Source organism: Manacus vitellinus, unplaced genomic scaffold, assembly GCF_001715985.3.
Source record: "Manacus vitellinus isolate BGI_N305 unplaced genomic scaffold, ASM171598v3 scaffold_0_pilon, whole genome shotgun sequence".
Taxonomy (NCBI): Eukaryota; Metazoa; Chordata; class Aves; order Passeriformes; family Pipridae; genus Manacus; species Manacus vitellinus.
In genome coordinates, this window is record NW_021938789.1 from 18,914,575 (window position 1) to 18,933,758 (window position 19,184).

Sequence of the window (19,184 nt, forward strand, 5' to 3'; positions counted from 1 at the left end):
GAATGGCAAAACAGCACATATGCTATGGTTGCTGTGGGGTGTTAGCTGTGGCTCGGTTTTATTTAATAACACTGTGTTATTCTGTGCAACAAATTGTGACTAATTGCTTCTCTGCTACTCTGCCAGCCTGTGAAAAGGCCCGCATCGAAAACCATCAAGTCAGAGTTCCCTGCCGAATGCCTGTAAGCTTGTATAAAAAGCAGACTTCGGTGAATGAGGTCTGACTAGTAGAGAATTGAAGTATTCTGATGAAAGAAACGTGCTGATCATTGACTTAAGAGCTGAAGTTTGTGATTTTCCCCTCAGGTGCAATGTACATAAACAGTTTCGACTCTGCAGATCTTGTGAAAAACTCTTTGTCTTTCTCAGCAAATTGAACTGCATTTATATAAACTTGTGTAATTTCTATTATTTGCTTTATCATAGAATCATAGAATCACAGAATCATTGAACATTCTGAGCTGGAAGGACCCACAAGGATCATCCTGGCTCTGCACAGGATGAATTTTTATTTTAATCCATGAATATAATTTCTCCCTTTCTTGCTTTCTTCCTTAGTGCTAAAAAGTACACAATGTCTTTTTAATATTTAATTAATGATATCACTTTACAGGTTTTAGTTTAAAGGTAACCATAGCACAAATGCATCCATTATTAACTGCAGAACAGCAGGGGCTTCTTGGGAATCCTCTTTAGTTTAATATGAGAACCCCTGTCAACAGAAAACAGTGCTGATATTGTTGTTAAGTGTGACAAACTGGCAAATGCAATGGGCACCACGCTGGAACAATGCAAACTGCTTATATCAATGGAAGAGGCAATGTTTAAAAGTGAGGTGAAGGCGGACAGCGAGAGGCTGTCGAGGAAGGTTCGATTCCGTGTTGCGTCCTCACACAGCGGGAGGGTGCTGAAGGAGGTGTACGCCGATGGGGAGGCTGCCGACTCTCTGGACTCCGAATATGCCAGTAGCTCAGAGACTGAGCAAACCAGCCGGCTGAGCGAAGTGGACGGGCAGCAGAATGGACACATGGGGTCTGAGTGTGATGAAAATGAGAACGAGGAGGACGACTTGCTCATTTTAGTCAGAGCCACTAAAGAGAAAGGATTTGGTACGAAGCGAGTCAACATCCTCAGCAAAAACGGCACAGTCAGGGGAGTCAAGCATAAAGTCAGTGCTGGTCAAGCTCTCTTTGACAATTTGGCAAAAGTATTTCAGGTAGGTAATGCAGTTCTGCTGGCTGTAAGCCCTCTGCCTGTCCCTTTTAATTCCACACATTATTCTTCACTTTGTTCAAACTGCTCTCATTTATGATTTCTCAATATTCTGCTTCATTCCCATTGTATCCACTTGCTGTTGTTGCACAAGAGAGGCTCATTGGTCTTTCTAGCATAAAACAGCTCCACACTCCAAACTGACTGTGAACTTTGGTTTTCAAAATTGACCTAAAGTTTACTGAGTAGAAATATGTATTTTCTGCTTCCCACGTATGGACCAGCAAAGAAATGTAACAGAGGATTTAACTGGGGCTTTGCTGGAGATCTGTACAGGTCCATGGTACAGGGCCGTGTCACATTTCCACTCACATTATATTAATTCTAATGAGTGTACGATGTTATCTCCTGTCCCTAGATGTAAATATGTATACTTGCAAATCCCATTGTTTAATCTGAAAAGTAGATCAAATTAGGTGCAGGGTGGCAGCAATGACAGTTTTCCCACATGAAAATTTCAGAGGAATGAAATCTTAGTCAGAGGTCTCTTTTATTAATGTCTGGTTTCCACTTATTTTATAGAAGGAGCAGAATATTTGTAGTTGAAATAGCATATGCCACACTAACACCTTAGTCAGAGAAACATCAAAGAAAAATCAAGACAAAAGTTCTAAAATATTTAGCTCATATATACAATTTATCTATATATGCTATTCAAACCTTTCAGTCATTAATATTTATACAAAAGAGCAACAAGTGCTCAGACTCTTTCTGAAGGTTCTTATAATCCAGAATTATACTGTTCACTTAAATTGTCCTATAACTGGCTTCAGGGCACTGTATTAAAAGCTTTTATGTGGTTTTAAATCATGGGAAATTTGATATTAATGACTGTTGTTGTGTTCTTCCTTGCACTGAAACTAAGTAATTTCATAATACTTTTATAAATGGCTATAGATTAACATTCTCTTGCTTCTGGATGTGAATTTATCCTCTATGTTGTACCTAAATTATAACAGTCTTTTTGTCAATACAAACGTTCCTGTGGAAGTTGAAGTTTCAAAGATGAATGGCCTGTTATTTTTTCTTCTTTACATAACATCACATCATGTAGCACTTAAGTAGTTTACTTTCTTTCAAGCTATTCACTGAAGAGTTTGTCCTTGAAGACCCTACTCTGACAAAATTTGTAACAAACTCACTTTTTCTAAGGAGATATGAATTAGGAAGTTTTAACTGATGCATGTCTGAGTTCTCCAAATTTGATTCCACTGTTCTGTGCTGTTTCACTACATGTAGTACCCCAACTCACCAGCCTTATTCCCTCCTAAATGCTTTCTTCTGCTACATCAGTCACACCAAGCTAAAAAATTCGAATCAGCTAAATAAATAGACCCATTTGAAGACATCCACACCTTAATTAGTGTCCCCGCCACTTTGCTTTTTCTATCTCTAGTTTTATATTGGAAGTTCTTCAGGAAAGACCCATGGACTGAAATCAATGTACCTTGATTGCAATGTTTCTTGAATTCCTAGAAGAGTTATAGCTAAGACCAGCGCTATTTCCATGAGGTGTTTTGCAAGAAGAAAATATTGCTCAAAAGAAGGCATATCCATCTTACAATATCAGAAAATTATATGTATACAAGTCTACCACAGATGTCCATAATTAAAACCTGTAAAATAATGACTGGTTTAAAAGGTGCTAAGAATTTTTTTATTGACAATATTTTACTGCAGAAGAAAGGGGGAAAATTAAATTATCAGATGAAAACAAATTAAACAGTTTTTCATACAGTACATAATTAAATTTAAGAACTCTCTGCTATAGGCATTGTAAAGTCCAAAAGGAAAGGCAGATTTTGAAAGCAGATGAGGAAAATATATGGGGAACTGAGCAGCTTCTGCTTAGGCAGGTCTAGATGACTGATTTCCAGACATAACTGTATATTCTTACATTAAGTGCCTACTGGATCAAAGACATATATTCAATAATACAGAGAACATCATGATTTTATGTTTCTACACAAACAAGTTCCTATTTCCCCAGAGATAAAGTTTGAAGTCTGATGATGAACAACGATGGATTGCATATTTTTATATCATACTGTGAGCGAATTTTCTATGCTACATAGTGAACGCAGAGGAGAACAAAGCAAAAAGGTTAGTTTTGAGATGGATTTGGAACTGCTTTATTGTAATGTGAAATATGATTGAAATCCATCCAATTACAAATGAAGTAATGGCCTTTAGTGTGAGATTTGAGGATGATTTCTAGTTTTCTGTAAGCATGTTCCAGACTTCCTACTGGAATACCTCTTAGAGAACAAGTGTCCTTCTTTCAAAAAGACAGTAAGATAGAAAGATATCTCTTAGGAGGTATAACTCAAAATCTCTTGATCTGGGCATTTTTGTAAGTTACTCTCTTGATTATGTGAGGTCATCTGCAGTTAAATGTTTCTCTTAGATAAGCAGCAGCAGGTGTATAACAATACTTAAAATGTATATGGAGTCCCTTATCCCTGAGGAGAGTCCATCTGCCCCTTTGATGATTCAGCAGTAGAACTCATATGAGATGAACTCATTGTATATTTCCCAGAGTTAATGTCAAAGCCGGTGTTTGTAATCTCAGAATATGCACCTGAACTCTTGACAATCCTTATCCTAAGCACTGATAAATATGCGTTCAAATACTTCTTATTTAGTATTCACTGTATCACTTATTAACTAAAATGTGTATGCAAGAAGCAAAATATTGAGTATGTGTGAGTGTCTTGTGACTCTGAAACTAGGGTTTTTTTTAATGTTTTCTGCATTGACAACATTCTGATTCTTCAGATTATATCTGCAAATTCCTCTACTATGCTACTTCTCCAAATACCTAGATGTTCCCTGTGATAGGGAAGAGGTCTTTGAAAACAAATCACTTTGCTCAGATATTCTAGGGATAAGCAGGTATTCCTTAACTGTGGTTTGTTATGTTGTGCAGTCAAGACCTTTGATTTTTTTCTGTTCAAATACCCGTGGTAAAATTACTCCTGTGTATTTTAACGTTCCATCAAATATTTGGGATTTTGAGTATTTTTTTCCCACATTTTCTTACTACAGCCTTTCTACAGAATTGGTTCAGATCCTTTCTTCCCACAACAAACTCAGCTGAAAAAAAAATAACCACACCTTCTGGAGCTTTTTTCAATTTTAAGAGAGTGATGTAATACAGGAATTATTTCTAGATGAAGAGGTGGTTTTGGTTGTTGTTGCTATATGATACAAGCCTGGTCTGATAATGTATATCTGCTGCCAAATAGATGTGCATCCCCTGCTACATCTTCCCACAGTCATGCACTGAGCAGTTCATCACCAGCACAATCCGTGACTTCTCATTTCCACTGTTCCCTGAGAAGTGGAGCTAAGTCCCTTACATTGATTTGCCCAAGGGCTGCCTGTGTCTCCAGATGAGAGTTGCTCCAGTGCTGTGACAGTGAAAGGTCTCCCATCAGGCCATCCCTGCATGGCTGGGGAAGCTGCTACCAGACAGGTAGGAGCAGCTGTGGGCAACTGGGGCTACTACAGCCATGGGGATGGAATGTGGGACAGAGCAGGACACATCTGAGGATTGTTTCAGCAGCATGGCAGAACATTCTGGGGGAAGAAAGGTGGGGAAGAGACCAGCTCTACTGATGCTTCAGGACAGCACGGTTTCCATGGCAACCCCTCCAGCCTTTCCCTCCATGGGGTGGATGCCACAAGGAGACTGTTGACATAGCAACCACATCCTGGGGAGGGGGGGTGATGGGTGTTGACATAGCAACCACCCTGGGTAGGGAAGGTGGGAGGGAGGTCCCCAGTTGTCTGGTGAAGGGTAGGGACAGTCACATGTGTCATGCAGCCTCTGTCGGCACCTAAACTGGGCCTGGGGGGTGGCCTCCCACAGTGCTGGCAACACAGGTGTCAGACAGCCAGGAACACTTTATTTGTGAGAAACAGGCATTACTGAAAAGCTTGAAAAACAGGAAGGAGCTGAAGCTCCCAGACTCCCTGTTCGTGCACCTCCTTGGTATAAGTGACATTTTCTCCTGCTGAAACATTAAAACTGACAGTGTCAGCAGCTCCGGAGCTGGGGACGAGACTTGCCAATTGTGTCAGAAGCAAAAGCCCCTTCTCTGCATTTCCAAAGTAATGGTTTTATTTCAGTACATTACCAGACATTTTGCTTTCTAATATTAGAATACTATTTAAATGCAAATTGGTATGAATATTTCCTGTATTTTCCCATAGAAAGTAGTAGAGAAATAGTTATTTTTTCCTTGAGATAAATATAACTCTCTTCACGACCAATTTTTATGACTAGACCATACCTATGATGGCTTCCAGGTAACAAGGAACAAAAATCCTTGTGTTGTCTGATATATTACTAGGTAATACAATGATCCTTTCATGCCAGTCTGGGTTTCCATCCCAGTGTGCAATGTAATGGAGCTCAGCCAAAGGTTTTATATGGGTCTCCCCTCATTTTCACTGCTTCAGCAAGGGTATTTTCCTCTATTTCCATACTTACACACTCCACTGGCCTTCCAACCTCCTCTGAAAGGTCGCGTTCTGCTAAATTAGCCACAGAACTCATTCTCAGGCAGGGCCTGCTGACGTCTTTTGTGAGAGGGCAGGCCTGGTTAACAAACCTGAAGAACGCCTTTGTGAGCACTGCGTCAGTGATATGGGCCAAGAGTCAGACACAGTGTACTTGGTCTTTACACTGTTTTCCAGCACAGTTTCTCAGGTAGAGCTAACATTTAAGGTTGCAAAGTGCATGTCATTATTCAGCCTGATAAAGAATGAGCTTATTAATGTTTAGGGAGAAAGGTAGGAAAGAATAAGGAATCATGTGGAAGTTTGTTAAGAGAAGAAGAGCTTTTGGGGTGGTTAAGTTCACTTTCATCTTTCTTTACTTGCAGGTGACCTGGTGTTTAAGCCATTAACCAATTTCAGTCTCTCACACCTGGAAAAGTTAATACACAGCAGGACATGCAAAGCTTACAAACCAGTAGGGCTAGCTAATACTACAAACAAAATAAATTGAAATACAGCAGCAAAACCAACTGTCTTCCAAAGAAGGCAGATGCTACAAAGTGTTGTTAAGGAAAGTTTCTTGTGCAATCGTACAAACAAAGGTTTTAGGGTGGGTGGCGTGTTGTATAGTACTCCTCTGGATCATATATCATTAAAACTCCCAAAAGTCTGGGGAGATGAGAAAGTGGGATTTGCACTTTCACTAGAGAATTGCAGTCATGATATTGTCCTCCTCACTTCTTTGGCAGATGATCAATGCTGACATTCCAACATCACTGAACTCTTTGAACCCAAAGACCTCTGCTAGGACTGGAAAAGGATTGTAAAACATCTCTTGAACTTTTCCTTCATATTCTCATCCAAACATACTACCCTGTGATTCTCAAATAGGCATAGCTTGCAAGAGAAAAATATGTGCTGGATTGCTTGTACAGAGCATTTGCTGCAGTAATGCCACTTATTTGGATGGAGATAAAATCCCAATGAGCTGTAGGTATCTGAGGTACAAACTTCCAGTGTATCTTCCTAGTGTTAGGAAGTCTGGAAAACCAATTATTGAAATGCATTGCACTGAAATCCACTGGAGAACAGGAAAAATTGTAATGACACAGAGGATCAAGTGATTATGAAAAGTAGGCTTCTTCTTGTTACAGAAAAATCAGTGTTAGAAGGACAAATGGATAACTACTGGAATGGGCATAGTGTCCTTTCACCAACTCCTTTGTGCCTTCAGAAGGACTTTGATCTGTGACCACATTGCATGGGACAGTGATTCAGCTGATACAGTTGATCAATTCACAGTTATAACAAGTGTTTTCCAGAGTTGATGTCTAAAGAGACACACTGAATTAAAAAGTAAAATGTTCAGTCACTGAATTAAAAAGTAAAATGTTCAGTTCTGTGAGCTTTTAACCAGAGTCTGGATTTGGTCAGTACTTAGGATATTGGTTTTTATTGTTCTCATGTTCCTGTAGAAATCAGCTATAAAGCACTGATATCAGACAAATCTATTATTAGGCTATTACTGGCATTGTAGGATTTGCTTCTGTTGGACTTGAAGCAAATTCTACTTCACATAGAACTTGAATGATCGGCAAATAGACTTTAAACTATCTAAACCACTGAAAGTCAAATACAAACTCTGATTTAAAAAAGACTAAGCTGTCTCGTTTTTTAAAAATGTAAATATGGGATGTCTTGACTTTTCAATGCACTCAACATTGGGAAGCTTAGCAATAAAACTATGGTTACATTTACTACTTCTTCGAGACTGAATCTATAATTATAGAAAAAAAATTGATAGACTTTTATGCTGGCAGTCTGACTAGCAAGTACTGGACGTCTGTCCAAGCTTCCAGCACACTGCATGGCATCAAAATTATTCTTGCTCTGATGAGTCTTGATCCTTGTAAAGGATCCATAAATAAGGTCAGCATTCTTGAGACACTGGCCTTGTCTCTTCCATGGGAAAGGGCATAGCAAAGAAGCTGTGGTAATACTGTAGTGAATATGTATATACAGAATATGTAGTACTAGACTTGAGATTCAAATCAAGACTTCAGATTAAGATTCAAAATATCCATAGGCCTCTGAAGAAGGACTTAGACATGAAGCTCCAACACTGAGATCCTCCAAACCTCTCTTTGGTGCTGCCTTGCCTCAAAGGCAACAGAAGCCTTTCATTAATGAAAACTTGACTAATTCTCTGCCTTGGCCACGTGCCTCATCATCTCAGTGTTGACAGGACATGACAGTTACCTCCTACTCGTGTCCTACGGGAACCATAAACAGGGGTTCCATTGCCTGTCTCACCTGCAGGGCTTGATGCAGTAGGTGTTCCCTGAGCATGCCTGGTGCATCAGATCCTACACAAACTGTACATAAGCAAATTCTGCTTTGTTACAAATTGTGTCTTCCAGGAGGCAGTGGTGGGAGTTGTACTTTGAAACAGACAGCAACAGGACAGCACGAGTAAGTTGCTGAAACAGGAATGGAACACAGGCTTGCTATACCAAATATTACTGTTCTTCAGCATCATGCTTGACGTCCATTTCTTTGTTTCTCTCTTTCTCACTCTTAAGGAGTACGGTGGTCACATTTCTTCCATATAGAGGTATCCTAGAAAAGCTGGTAGCCTGTGATGTGCTTGCTAGGGAAAAGAGGTAGAGAAGAGACTGAATCCAGGTATCCAAGACATGAGAGATTGCAAACAATCATGTTCTGCCACCTTGTTTCATCCTCTGCCTTTAAATCTAAAAATACATTTGCTTTCTTTTTGAATGAATGAATGCAAATGCCAAATGGAAAAAGATGCTTCCTGGTTGTAATAAGTGGGACTCCTAAGTCATATTGGCCTCAGGATATTCTCTGAGCTGAAACCAGTCATAAAATGAAAGAGTGTTAGTAGAAAATGCCATATATGCTTTCCATCCTCTTACTTTTAATTATCTGTCTGGTAGATGACTTGGAATACCAGATGAACACTGGGTCTGAGCCTACGTACTGCTCTGGGATACTTACATAATGTCCCTTTGTGGAACTGCTCAATAAGATGCTCAGCCTTTGACTTAAGATGAAAAATGCTTCATCTTATTTCAAACTAACTTGAAAAAGAGTCATGTTATACAAACAGCCTATCAAAAAAAATCTTAGGATGTTAGTGCAGAAATTTTTTCTACTTATTCTAAGAGTAGGATTTTTTTGAAATTGGCCTCTTACAACAGAGATGAAAAAGATGAACTGATTAGTCTCAATCATTAATTAGTAGCAATAACTCTTGTCTTTTGCCATCTGTGAATCTCAACTCAGTAACTCAGCAGGAAAATAAGGAGAAAATGTCTTTTGAAGTACTCTTAAAACTAGGGTTATCAAGAAAATTTGGGGCTATTCCCTTTTCTTTGAAACGGTACAACAGGCTGCCTGCTAGTGCATTGCCACAGAGACTTGTATGCCTTTGACACAGCAAATACAAATTTTGTGGAACATATAAAGATGAACTAAATTGTCTGCAAATATGAACTGTCCTATGTACTTAATTCCTAGCACCATACTTGGTCACTGACCCCTAATTCCATGTACAAATAAATTACTCTGCAACCAAATACTTAAGGGCCCTCATCGCACCTGAGTGTCTTAGGTGAAGTACATTTTACTTAAAACTTTATAAACATGGAAGCAAATACTTGACTACTCTGGGCCAATATGTCACCAGACTGCACAGCTGTGCATCTGCAAAAATATGGCAATAATGAGGATGAAACACAGCTCCTTTTTTAAAATTTTAAATATTTCCTAACAAGTTAAGTGCATTAAAATTCCTTTTTTTTTTTTTTTAGTTTACAGATCTCAAAGCTGTTTCAGTTCTGAAGTAGGATTTGCAAATGCACTAGTAAACTTACACAAGCTAGAAAATATAAATGTATATGTGCCATACATGTTAAGGAGTTAGACTGCTCTGGTCTGTCAGCAGCTTGCTCTGACGTTTTTCTACCAGTGTTGACAGTTTATGACATACTGTACCAGCACAAGGTACATTATTAGTAGCTTGAAAGAAAGAAATGGTCAAAAAGATATTGCTTTTTTTTGGTTTTTTTGGCTAGAGCTTTAGCCTGTGACTGCAATGTTTGGCAGCACCATAATTTTGTAGCTGAAGTGGAATAAAACATTCTTTAAAATGGAATTTGTTACCAAAAAGAAAAGGGTACGGCTTTCATACATAAAAACCTTTCTCATTTCTGCAACATCCATTGTTAGGTAGTACGAAACATGAAATTCAAATATCACTGAAATTTTCCAAAACTTACAAGAAGAATAATAGATAGGACAGCATCCCTAGCCTGTTGATTTTAAAAAAGGAGCTGGAAAGATACAGCTCCCCATCCAAACAGGCAATCTTGTGTTTTGCTTGATGCGGTAGTTACACTGTGGAGAGGCTGCCACAGCACTAGTGTTTATAACCTCCATCATACAAAGCAACAGAAATGGTCACAGTCGAGCAGCTGGAGTCAGTGAAGTAGAGACTCATTTCACACATGGCAAGAAAGAAGACAGAAAAACTATCATTCATTGCTGGTATGAATTGTGGAAAGCATTTTAACAACCTTAGTACCATTTTACTTTGGAACTTTGAAACACCCTCCATCAGTGTCAGAGGAGTATGTCCTCCGTACTGCAGAAATACCACACACAAACCTGTTCTTCCTCCTTTTCTCACAAAGAAGTATAAAAAGCCTTACTGGCCAATATTTTCACACATTTATAACAGCATGTGTTGTTGTGTGCTGCATTGACAAATCAGCCAATGCTGGTTCAAAGGCAAAGATTTTTTTCTTTGGAATTGACTCTCAGTAGCCTTGTTTGGAATACTACTGATTGCTAATTATCTAACAAGGTTTAAAACTACGAGGAATTGACAGGAGTGAAACACTGTTATTTAAGAAAAATCTGTTTCTCCTTGCAAGTTCTGTGAGACAGAAAGAAGTCAGTTTCTAAATTTGCAACTGAACTTCCAGTGTTTTAAAGAAAATGTGATATTTTCCTGCCTAGCCTCTCATGTCTTGCTCTTGGTTTACTACATCTAAATGCAAAGGACTTTCCTTCCTAGGCCTACAGGCAACTATGAAGCATTTCATTGTTGTTCAAGCAGGGAATGTCATAAGAGACAGACTGATAGACACAGTGAAAAATGAGACCTTTAAGCATTATTGCTGGAGTTCTTTCCACCTGTCACAGGTCTTAATCCACATCTTAAGAACTCCCCTTTCCAGGCATAGTCTGATGAGGTCTAAGGTCAGACCCCACCTCAAGTACTGCTTCCAGCTCTGGAGTCTTCAACACAGGAAGAACACTGACCTGTTGGAGCAAGTCCAAAGGAGGACCACCAAGCTGATCAGAGGGACAGAGCACCTGTCTTATGAGCATAGGCTGAGAGAACTGGGATTGTTCAGCCTGGAAAAGAGAAGGCTGCAGGATGACTTAATACCCGAAGGGAACTTACAGGAAAGATGGGGCAAGACTATTTACAAGAGCGTGTAAGTGACAGGACAAGGGGAATGGGTTCAAACCGAAAGCCAGTGGGTACTAGTAAAAAATTCTTTATTGTGAGGATAATGAGGCACAGGAACAGGTTGCCCAGGGAAGCTGATGACCCACCCCTGGAAGTGTTCAGGGTCAGATTGGATGGGGCTCTTTACAACCTGGTCTAGTTGAAGGTGTCTTTCCCCACAGCAGGGTTTGGAACTAGATGATCTTCAAGGTCCCCTTCCAAGCCAAACCATCCTATGATTCTATGCTGCTTTCAGTCAGATTCACACACATGCAGTGGGTGTATCTGGTTGTTCCAAATCCCACTGTGGTTCAAAAATAGAAGCACCTACTCAGTCTCTCCGATTCCAAACTTAAGGTATCATACAGATTTAAGAGAGGCAGCAGTTTATAAATGACATGTTCATCTGTTCATCTAACTATGCAAAATATTGCCATGGCAGCTATTGTTGTACCTGTTGGGTGGTCAGGCCTTTTGGAAATCTATCTGCTTGGTGCATGACGGTCTTGTGCATCTCCATGTAGGAGAGTGTGGGGTGGAAGAACGATATTAGTGGCCAGTATTTGCAGCTGGATACAGGTGACTAATACTATCTGGGTTTTTTTGTTACTGACTGAGAGTAGACTTGAATCATGTAGTTCCTTCAGACAGGTAGTTTTATCATCAGCTGCTTCAGCAGTTCTCTTTTGCAGTCACAAAAGATAAGGGCAAGAGTTTTCAAAAAAAGGAGAGATGTCTAGCAAACTTTCTGACCTGTTTTTTATACTGTCTCAATTCTCATTTTGGCAGAAGGTTATTCAGCTGGCAGAAATGCAATCAGTCTGGAGTTTCAGAATTGTTTATAGACAAATTATAATATTAGAATAAATGTTGTTATTAATTTTTCTTGCTGTAGAGTGTTAAATGATGACTATGCAAAGAAGCTATTGAAATGTTCATCTGAAAGAAAAGCAGATAGCCAATTTAATAATCTTAGCATCTTCATTTGTAGTCTTATTCCTTGACCAGAACATATTTAACTCTATGACACAATATAGATCCTAGCCCTATTATAAGAACATAATTATATGAAAATATGATTATCTGAACATTAGTTTCTGCTTTATTTAACAAATAAATATCTCTGGACAAAATCCTGTATCAGACTAAAGCATAAAGCTGCTCACACTGACCTTGCTAAAAAATTAGTCCAGTTGCAGAGGTGATATATACAGACTAACTAACTTGGCAGCTATTTTGACTAGCAGGTTTAGGAGCTAGTATAAAGCATACAACCTGCTATATTCTGATTTTCAGACATTATGCCTGTATGGTTAAAAACCAAATCAAACCAAAAGCTTACACCTTAGCTTTTTTCCAACAACAAAGTCTATAATTCTGCTCCACAAAGTTGTATTTCATTTTGTTGACACAGAACTGGTGGATGAACCATCTGTCCCCTTTCATATATCAAGGCTAGCAGCCACAGTATAGACTATTCTAGGGCAGAGCTGGTTTATGTATGCTGTCTAGGAGTTGTATCCTCTATATCTGCATAAAAATCTCAAGCTCTCGTTCTTTAGTTTTGAAATCTATTGCTTAAGAAAAGACATGAAGCACTTTATGTGTGCAATGCAGATGGATCTTTAATTTAAAAAATGAATATTGAATATATAACTAGTAATTAACTATTCAGAGTTTGAAGATGAAGCTACCAAATCCCTAGGTATTATTAAGTGATGAGATAGCTGAGAGCATAGTTCCAATTAGGTTAAGTAATATAGCAGGGAAACCAGGTCCTTCATCACTCAGCACTAACAGAGAACAAAGTAGTGCTATAACTACAAGAGATTCCTTTTCCTTACTTCCATACATTGAGTGATAGGGGTCTCATTGAGGAGTAAGGACTGAATCAGCACTTTGGTGCACTAATCACTGCTTAAGTTTGCTCTTTGCCTCATTCTAAGACCTGTGCAAAATTCATTGCTGGTTGCAAAGTGCTTTGTGACCGCAGGTGAAAGAATGCTCCATGTTCGCCTGACAAGTAGTTGGCTTTTTCTTTAACTGTGCAGTGCAAATGACAATTTCAACTTTTACAAAACGGCCTGGTTTTATCTCAGCCCAGATGAATAACATTTTCAGGTAGACTTTAAATTTTATAAAGTGTCAGGAAAGAAGAAGTACATCATTTGGCAGATGTTTGGAAATGAAAACTAAGGGAGAGTAGTGGTTTCTCACTTTTGCTCAACATTCCTTGGGAGTTTCAGGGTCTTAGTGCATCTCATTTCAGCTTCCATTTGCAGGAATACAGTAAAAGATAAAATCACTTTTGACAGAAAGCTTGTTACCTGCCAAACATGAAAACTCCAGTGTGCATCGCAAATCAAAACCAGAATTCATTTAACTCTTTCTTCTCTTTTTATTGCTTAGGAAGGTAAATTATGAAAAATGAATTGTAATTTTTTAATTTTCTCTGGTATTGATTGCAGTGGAGAATGACACTTTATTTCATTTATGCTATTACCTTCTTTAGTTGTTTTTTTCAGTAAGCAGAAGTAGTTCTGTTGCATAAGACTGACTCTAGCGTGTAATTAAATCATGATGAAAGGCTGACAAATCTGCTAATGAAAGTCCAGTAAATTTTCAGCTAAGTGTAACTGATAAGAGCTTTCCTGAATACAAGTTTTTACTTGCTGATTCTCTCTAACGCTAGGAAAAAACAACAGTTGCAACACTGGTGCAAATATAAAGAATTATTACCCATACAAAGGCTATTGTTCTGTTTCTGATGATATTCTGATATACTGATAGTATGTCTTGGGAAAACAGACCCACTTACCACACCAAACATAGCTGATAAAGAAGGAATAACCATGTAATATTGTAAGCAGGATCTCCGCAACTAACTGTTTTATTCTCCAGTCAGAAATACAATTAATTGCATTTGTAAGAAGCTCAACAGACTAGAATACATTTTTCATAGACCACTAATGCCTTTTAAATAACCAAACTTTAACTGATATTTGTGAACTACAAAGGGGATCACTGCTTGACTTAACTGCACCTGACTATGTTTAAATGTAAAATGAGTCAGAGATCCCTGTATGTATGTATGTATTATTATTATCACATTATTATTAGCATCTATCCGTCTCTCCATCAGTCCAAGGATATCAAGGGAATATTTTAGAAATAATGAGTAAGGGACTGGTGAAAGAGAGGAGCGAAGAAAAAGACAGAAGGAATACAAACCTTTTTTTTTAAAAAACTTCATTTACCTTTCCAGAGAATAGTAAACAGGGTACTCCAAAACTGCTGCCAAGTTAAAAAGAAATGGGCCAGAGTCGACATAGTAATTTCCATGACAGCCATTTGCTGCTGATCACACAAGTCTTTCTCTGCAGTACGAAATATTCTATCGAGTGAAGCAGCAGTGATTACAGACAGACAGTGTGCTCAAACCAGGACTCATTTGGAGTCATGTTATTTGCTAACTTTTCCACATGATCTGAGATATTGAACTCCTTCATCTTTATCTGCCCGTTTCCAGCAAGTCCTGCTCCAGTTCACTTCTGACTAAAGCCATCCTTACAGAATATTCTCAAAGAGGGCATGAGCTGCCCAGTGATCCTCCATGAACAGGTAACATAGGTTCAAACATCACGAACAGTGTGGTAAACAACAAGCAAAATGAAAAACTACTCATAACAAGAGAAAATAGAATTTTGGCTCTACAAATGCTGTTTAAGACAAATGTATTGTGGGCTTTTTTTTAACAGTTCAGGGTGTCAACATGGGAAACGGTACATAAGTAAATAGAATTACCACCGAAGTCTGAGCATGTAGAAGAACAAAACATTTCTTCTCAAGAGAATTAAACATATTTGAAAAATCCTACTCATATTATTGGAAAACAATCTCCAAAGTAACTTAAACTGTGAACTGACAGTAGAAAAATAAATATACCAGAAAAATACTAGCCATTTATTCAAATATTTCATACCTACAACCACATATAGGCAAGTCTAGAGTTTTTTTTGGTCAAGTGACCAAACACTAAGTGCTAATCAGAACTCTTTCAAATTGATCTTCTTTTATTTCCAGCCCTTCTTCTTGTTTTGAATAGAAACAGGAAACAGAAAGGCCCAGAAAAAAAAATGTAAAAATTGAACCATGTTTTTTAAACTTGAGAAAAAGTTCCATTTTTTAGAAATTCAATTCTCATTTTGCTCTGTCTGTTTCTCTCTGTTGCTAGCGATAAAGAGATAGAAGTGAAATAAATACTGATCAGATGTTGAATAATAATTATTTTTCATACCCCCTACATATAACTGTTATCACCAGGTGGTAACACATAACTGTTAAACAACAGGAAATTAAATTATGTAATCTAGGACAAATCTTCTTCTAAGAAGAGAGACTTATTCTCAGATTTCCAGAGCTTTCATTCTGTTTAGAATTGTGTAATTAATACTAACATTCTTTTCGTGACCCATCTGTGATCCATTGTTTCAGTCCTCTGATCTTCCACACTATTTACAGACACACCTTCAGGCAGGCAGATGCTATGCAGCTCAAGCCATACATTTTTAATTTACTGATAGCACCATCTCTTTAGGTGACTTGCAGTAGACTTTTTTTTTCTCTTTTACATTAATTAGTTTCTGTTTGCAAGGTATATTGAAGTAACAGTCACCTTCCAATTTGCCTGTTCTCTAACTTTGTGTTGTCTGTTAGTAGAAGCAGAAAATGTGTGGAAATGATAAATTGTGAACTATTTTTTATTTTCACATTTAGTTTGACCTCAATTTTCCAGATATTTTAAAATCACTGTATCTTACTCACGTCAAAGGCACATTGCATAAACTGTTATGCTGATGTTCTGTCAGCAAAATCTTCAGAAAACTGTCTCCAGCTAAACAGCTGAAAATGGCCAAAGTAGAAATTAATTTCTTTCCTTTTCCTTTCTCATTGATGTAACACAGTCATAACCCTCACTGGGATAATTTAAAGCTGTGTCCTCTTAGTTTTGCACAGATCAGACATGCTACTTGAGCCAAAATGAGTATAATATGCAATGAAAGTTCAAGCCAAAATTTATTCCTAAATTAAAATATCTCCAAGTGGTCACAGGATTCATGCAACAACATAATCCTGTACATTTTTTTAGACATCACAACCGTGTTCAGTCCTGTCACAACACAAGCCATGTCTACCAGAAATAATGTTTTTCTTGCAGAAGAGGGAAGTTTCAGTTTGAAGACTGGCATACCACCATGCTTCACAGCTACCATGTTTTCTGCGGACTGGGTGTGAATTTTAGTGCAAATTATTTAAACATAATCAAGTACTTAATTATTTTAGTAAATTTTGTATCTAATGATTTTTAAACAACTTGCATCAAGCAGTGCAGGAGGTGAGATAGAAAACTGATGAGTGGATACTGGGAGTAAATGTGCAAAACACTGTAGGTTATTGGTGGGGGAAGCAAAGGTGTCCCCTCCCCTCCTCTCCCCTCTTGTAACTGAAGTCTCTTTGGAGAAACCACTCTGAATACGAAGTTGATAGGATGAAATTTTGTAGCATCCTTGTCAAGTTATTCTGTAGGCATATCTGAAAAGATGAAGCTAACCAAGAACCAGAACTAGTGGAAACCAAGATCATGGCAAACCATACTGTCTGGGTTGTAGATACTGAGATAAAGTAACTAATTTTCAGAAAATCTCTGGTGATAATTATACAAGGCCTGTGACTGCAAATATATGGGATTGGGTGGAGAGGAATAAAATAGAATTGCTGATATTGTAGAGGGAATTCAGGAGATAAATCAACTACTTGTAGAGAAAAACTGAGTTTATCCATGAGATGCTGGAGAAAGCTTCCTGCTATCTGGATTCACAGAGACATGTCAGAGGAAAATGCAAGCCCTGTGATTGTCAGGTTTTGGAATATTGTTTGGGAGCCTGTGAAGCTGATGTATTGGCTGTGGACAAGCTCTGCAATAGTTTATTTTCATTTTTTTTTAAGATGGTTAGGTAAATGTGTTCACTTGGACTCAGAGAATTTCTCAACAAACCTACCAGAGAAGGAAGTAATGCTTTGAATTCAACATATTTCAGACATAAACTGCAACCAATAGAAAGTGCCAGATGGCCAGAGTTCATCTGAAATGGTGGCACTGTCCATGGCAATTCAGGGCAATGATCTTCATACGAAAGGGCAAGATGTGTGTGACACTTTCAGTGAGTATAAATGCCCAGAAGAAACCAGAAAACTGTGTTCTCCACAAACGTCCCTAGTTTCAGCTGGGGACATCTATCTGCTTAGTAGTGTAAGTCCTCTAAGGAGGTACCATCTACTTCTGAGCTGGCACCATGGAAATCTCTAGCTTCCAGCCACTCCTGCAACCTGCCTGCAGCACAGGTTTGTAATTTTGACCTTATATAACTCTTATGAAAAGGTAAGGACTGCACTTAAATTCATTCCTCAATAGCTCCCAGAAATGTCAAGTGTGGCAGTGAAGTACTCTGTCTTGAGAGAATAAAGCCAAAAGTGAGAGAGGAGAAGAAAGGCTTCTGTATACTGGCAGTATTGGAGGAAGTAAAATTTCTCATGGAGATGTGGGAAAATTGGGTGTTCATTTTTGAACTTTTTTAAAAAGAAGGACTTTGATCTGGAAGTCTGGTCAGATCTCTGAAATAAAGAGAGAATAAGGGATAAGGGAAACAGGAGTTTTCAGTTACAGCTTGAATTCATAAGTTTTGGCTAAGCCAGATAAATGGGAGCATGTAGGGGTTTTTTTACACTGTATTTCAACTACACCTGTTGGTGACCAATATTAAGAATAATCCATTTGTTGATTCTTTCGAGTGCAGCTTTAAAATACCTGTATTTTAAATACATCTATGGTGAATTTTCTTTGTAACTTTCTTTTAGCCAGAAGAACAAACTGTAGGATAATTTCCACCAGAACTTCAGTCTTGACCACAAGAGAATTTGAATTTTTGCAAGATTTTTGCAGTTTTTACCATTTAATTTTCCTAAACTTAGCTCCTCATCTGCACCTGACTGGTACACTCTAGGTCTTAAGAAGTGGTACTAAAATTTAATAAGCATTCCTGATTAGCATTTGTTTTGTGCAGTCAAAGGCTCAAGAAGCAGATCAGGGAGCTAATATCTCCTGTAACACTGTAACACAATTTTGCAGAACTATGGGTTTCAATTTCCTGATCCAACGATTACATCAAACAAAGAGAAATTGTTTATATCACCTCTCAGATTGTTCAGCTGAAAGTCATTTATCAAACATAGCAGATAATCAAACCTCAGTAACACTAGCTTCTAGCTCTCCTACCAGCACTGCACCTGTAGAAAACAAATGTTTCCCTGGTTGGATGCCAGGTTACAACACACTGCAATCAGTCTTGCAATAGAGAGTAAGCACAGAGGGGAAATACGGCATAATCCAATGCCAAAGAAAATCCATTTCTAGGACTGGTTCTGGCTGGAGTTTGCATGATGTAGAATCACAGAATCATTTTGAGTTGGAAGTGACCTTAAAGATCATCTAGTTCCAACCACCCTGGCACAGGCAGGGATGTCACTCACTACACCAGGTTGCTCAGAGTCTCCTCTAGCCTGGACTTTAACACTCCCAGGGATGGGGAATTCACAACTTCTCTGGGCAATGATGTTTTCTGTATAGTTTAAGGTAGGTATTAAGCATGTTCATATTAAATATACTGTAAAACAGCTATGAATAACAAAAACTACTTATCAGAAACAGCAGCATTTCTCCACTGAGAAACTGAGTTTGTTTTACTGCAACAAAAAATGTCTTAACATCATCTGAGACGTGTTCCCTGCCTCAGAAGAGCCATTT

At 38.3% G+C, this 19,184-nt stretch overlaps 1 protein-coding gene across 1 annotated transcript in view; it reads left to right on the top strand.

Moving 5' to 3' along the window:
* The first annotated feature begins 820 nt into the window (after positions 1-820).
* The window catches only part of GRXCR1 (glutaredoxin and cysteine rich domain containing 1), a 39,009-nt gene continuing 20,645 nt past the window's right edge, over positions 821-19,184 (top strand). The window contains exons 1-2 of the mRNA XM_018078605.1: positions 821-1,216; positions 3,691-3,693. Of these exons, the coding sequence (XP_017934094.1) occupies positions 821-1,216; positions 3,691-3,693 (399 nt within the window). The remainder of the gene's footprint in view (positions 1,217-3,690; positions 3,694-19,184) is intronic.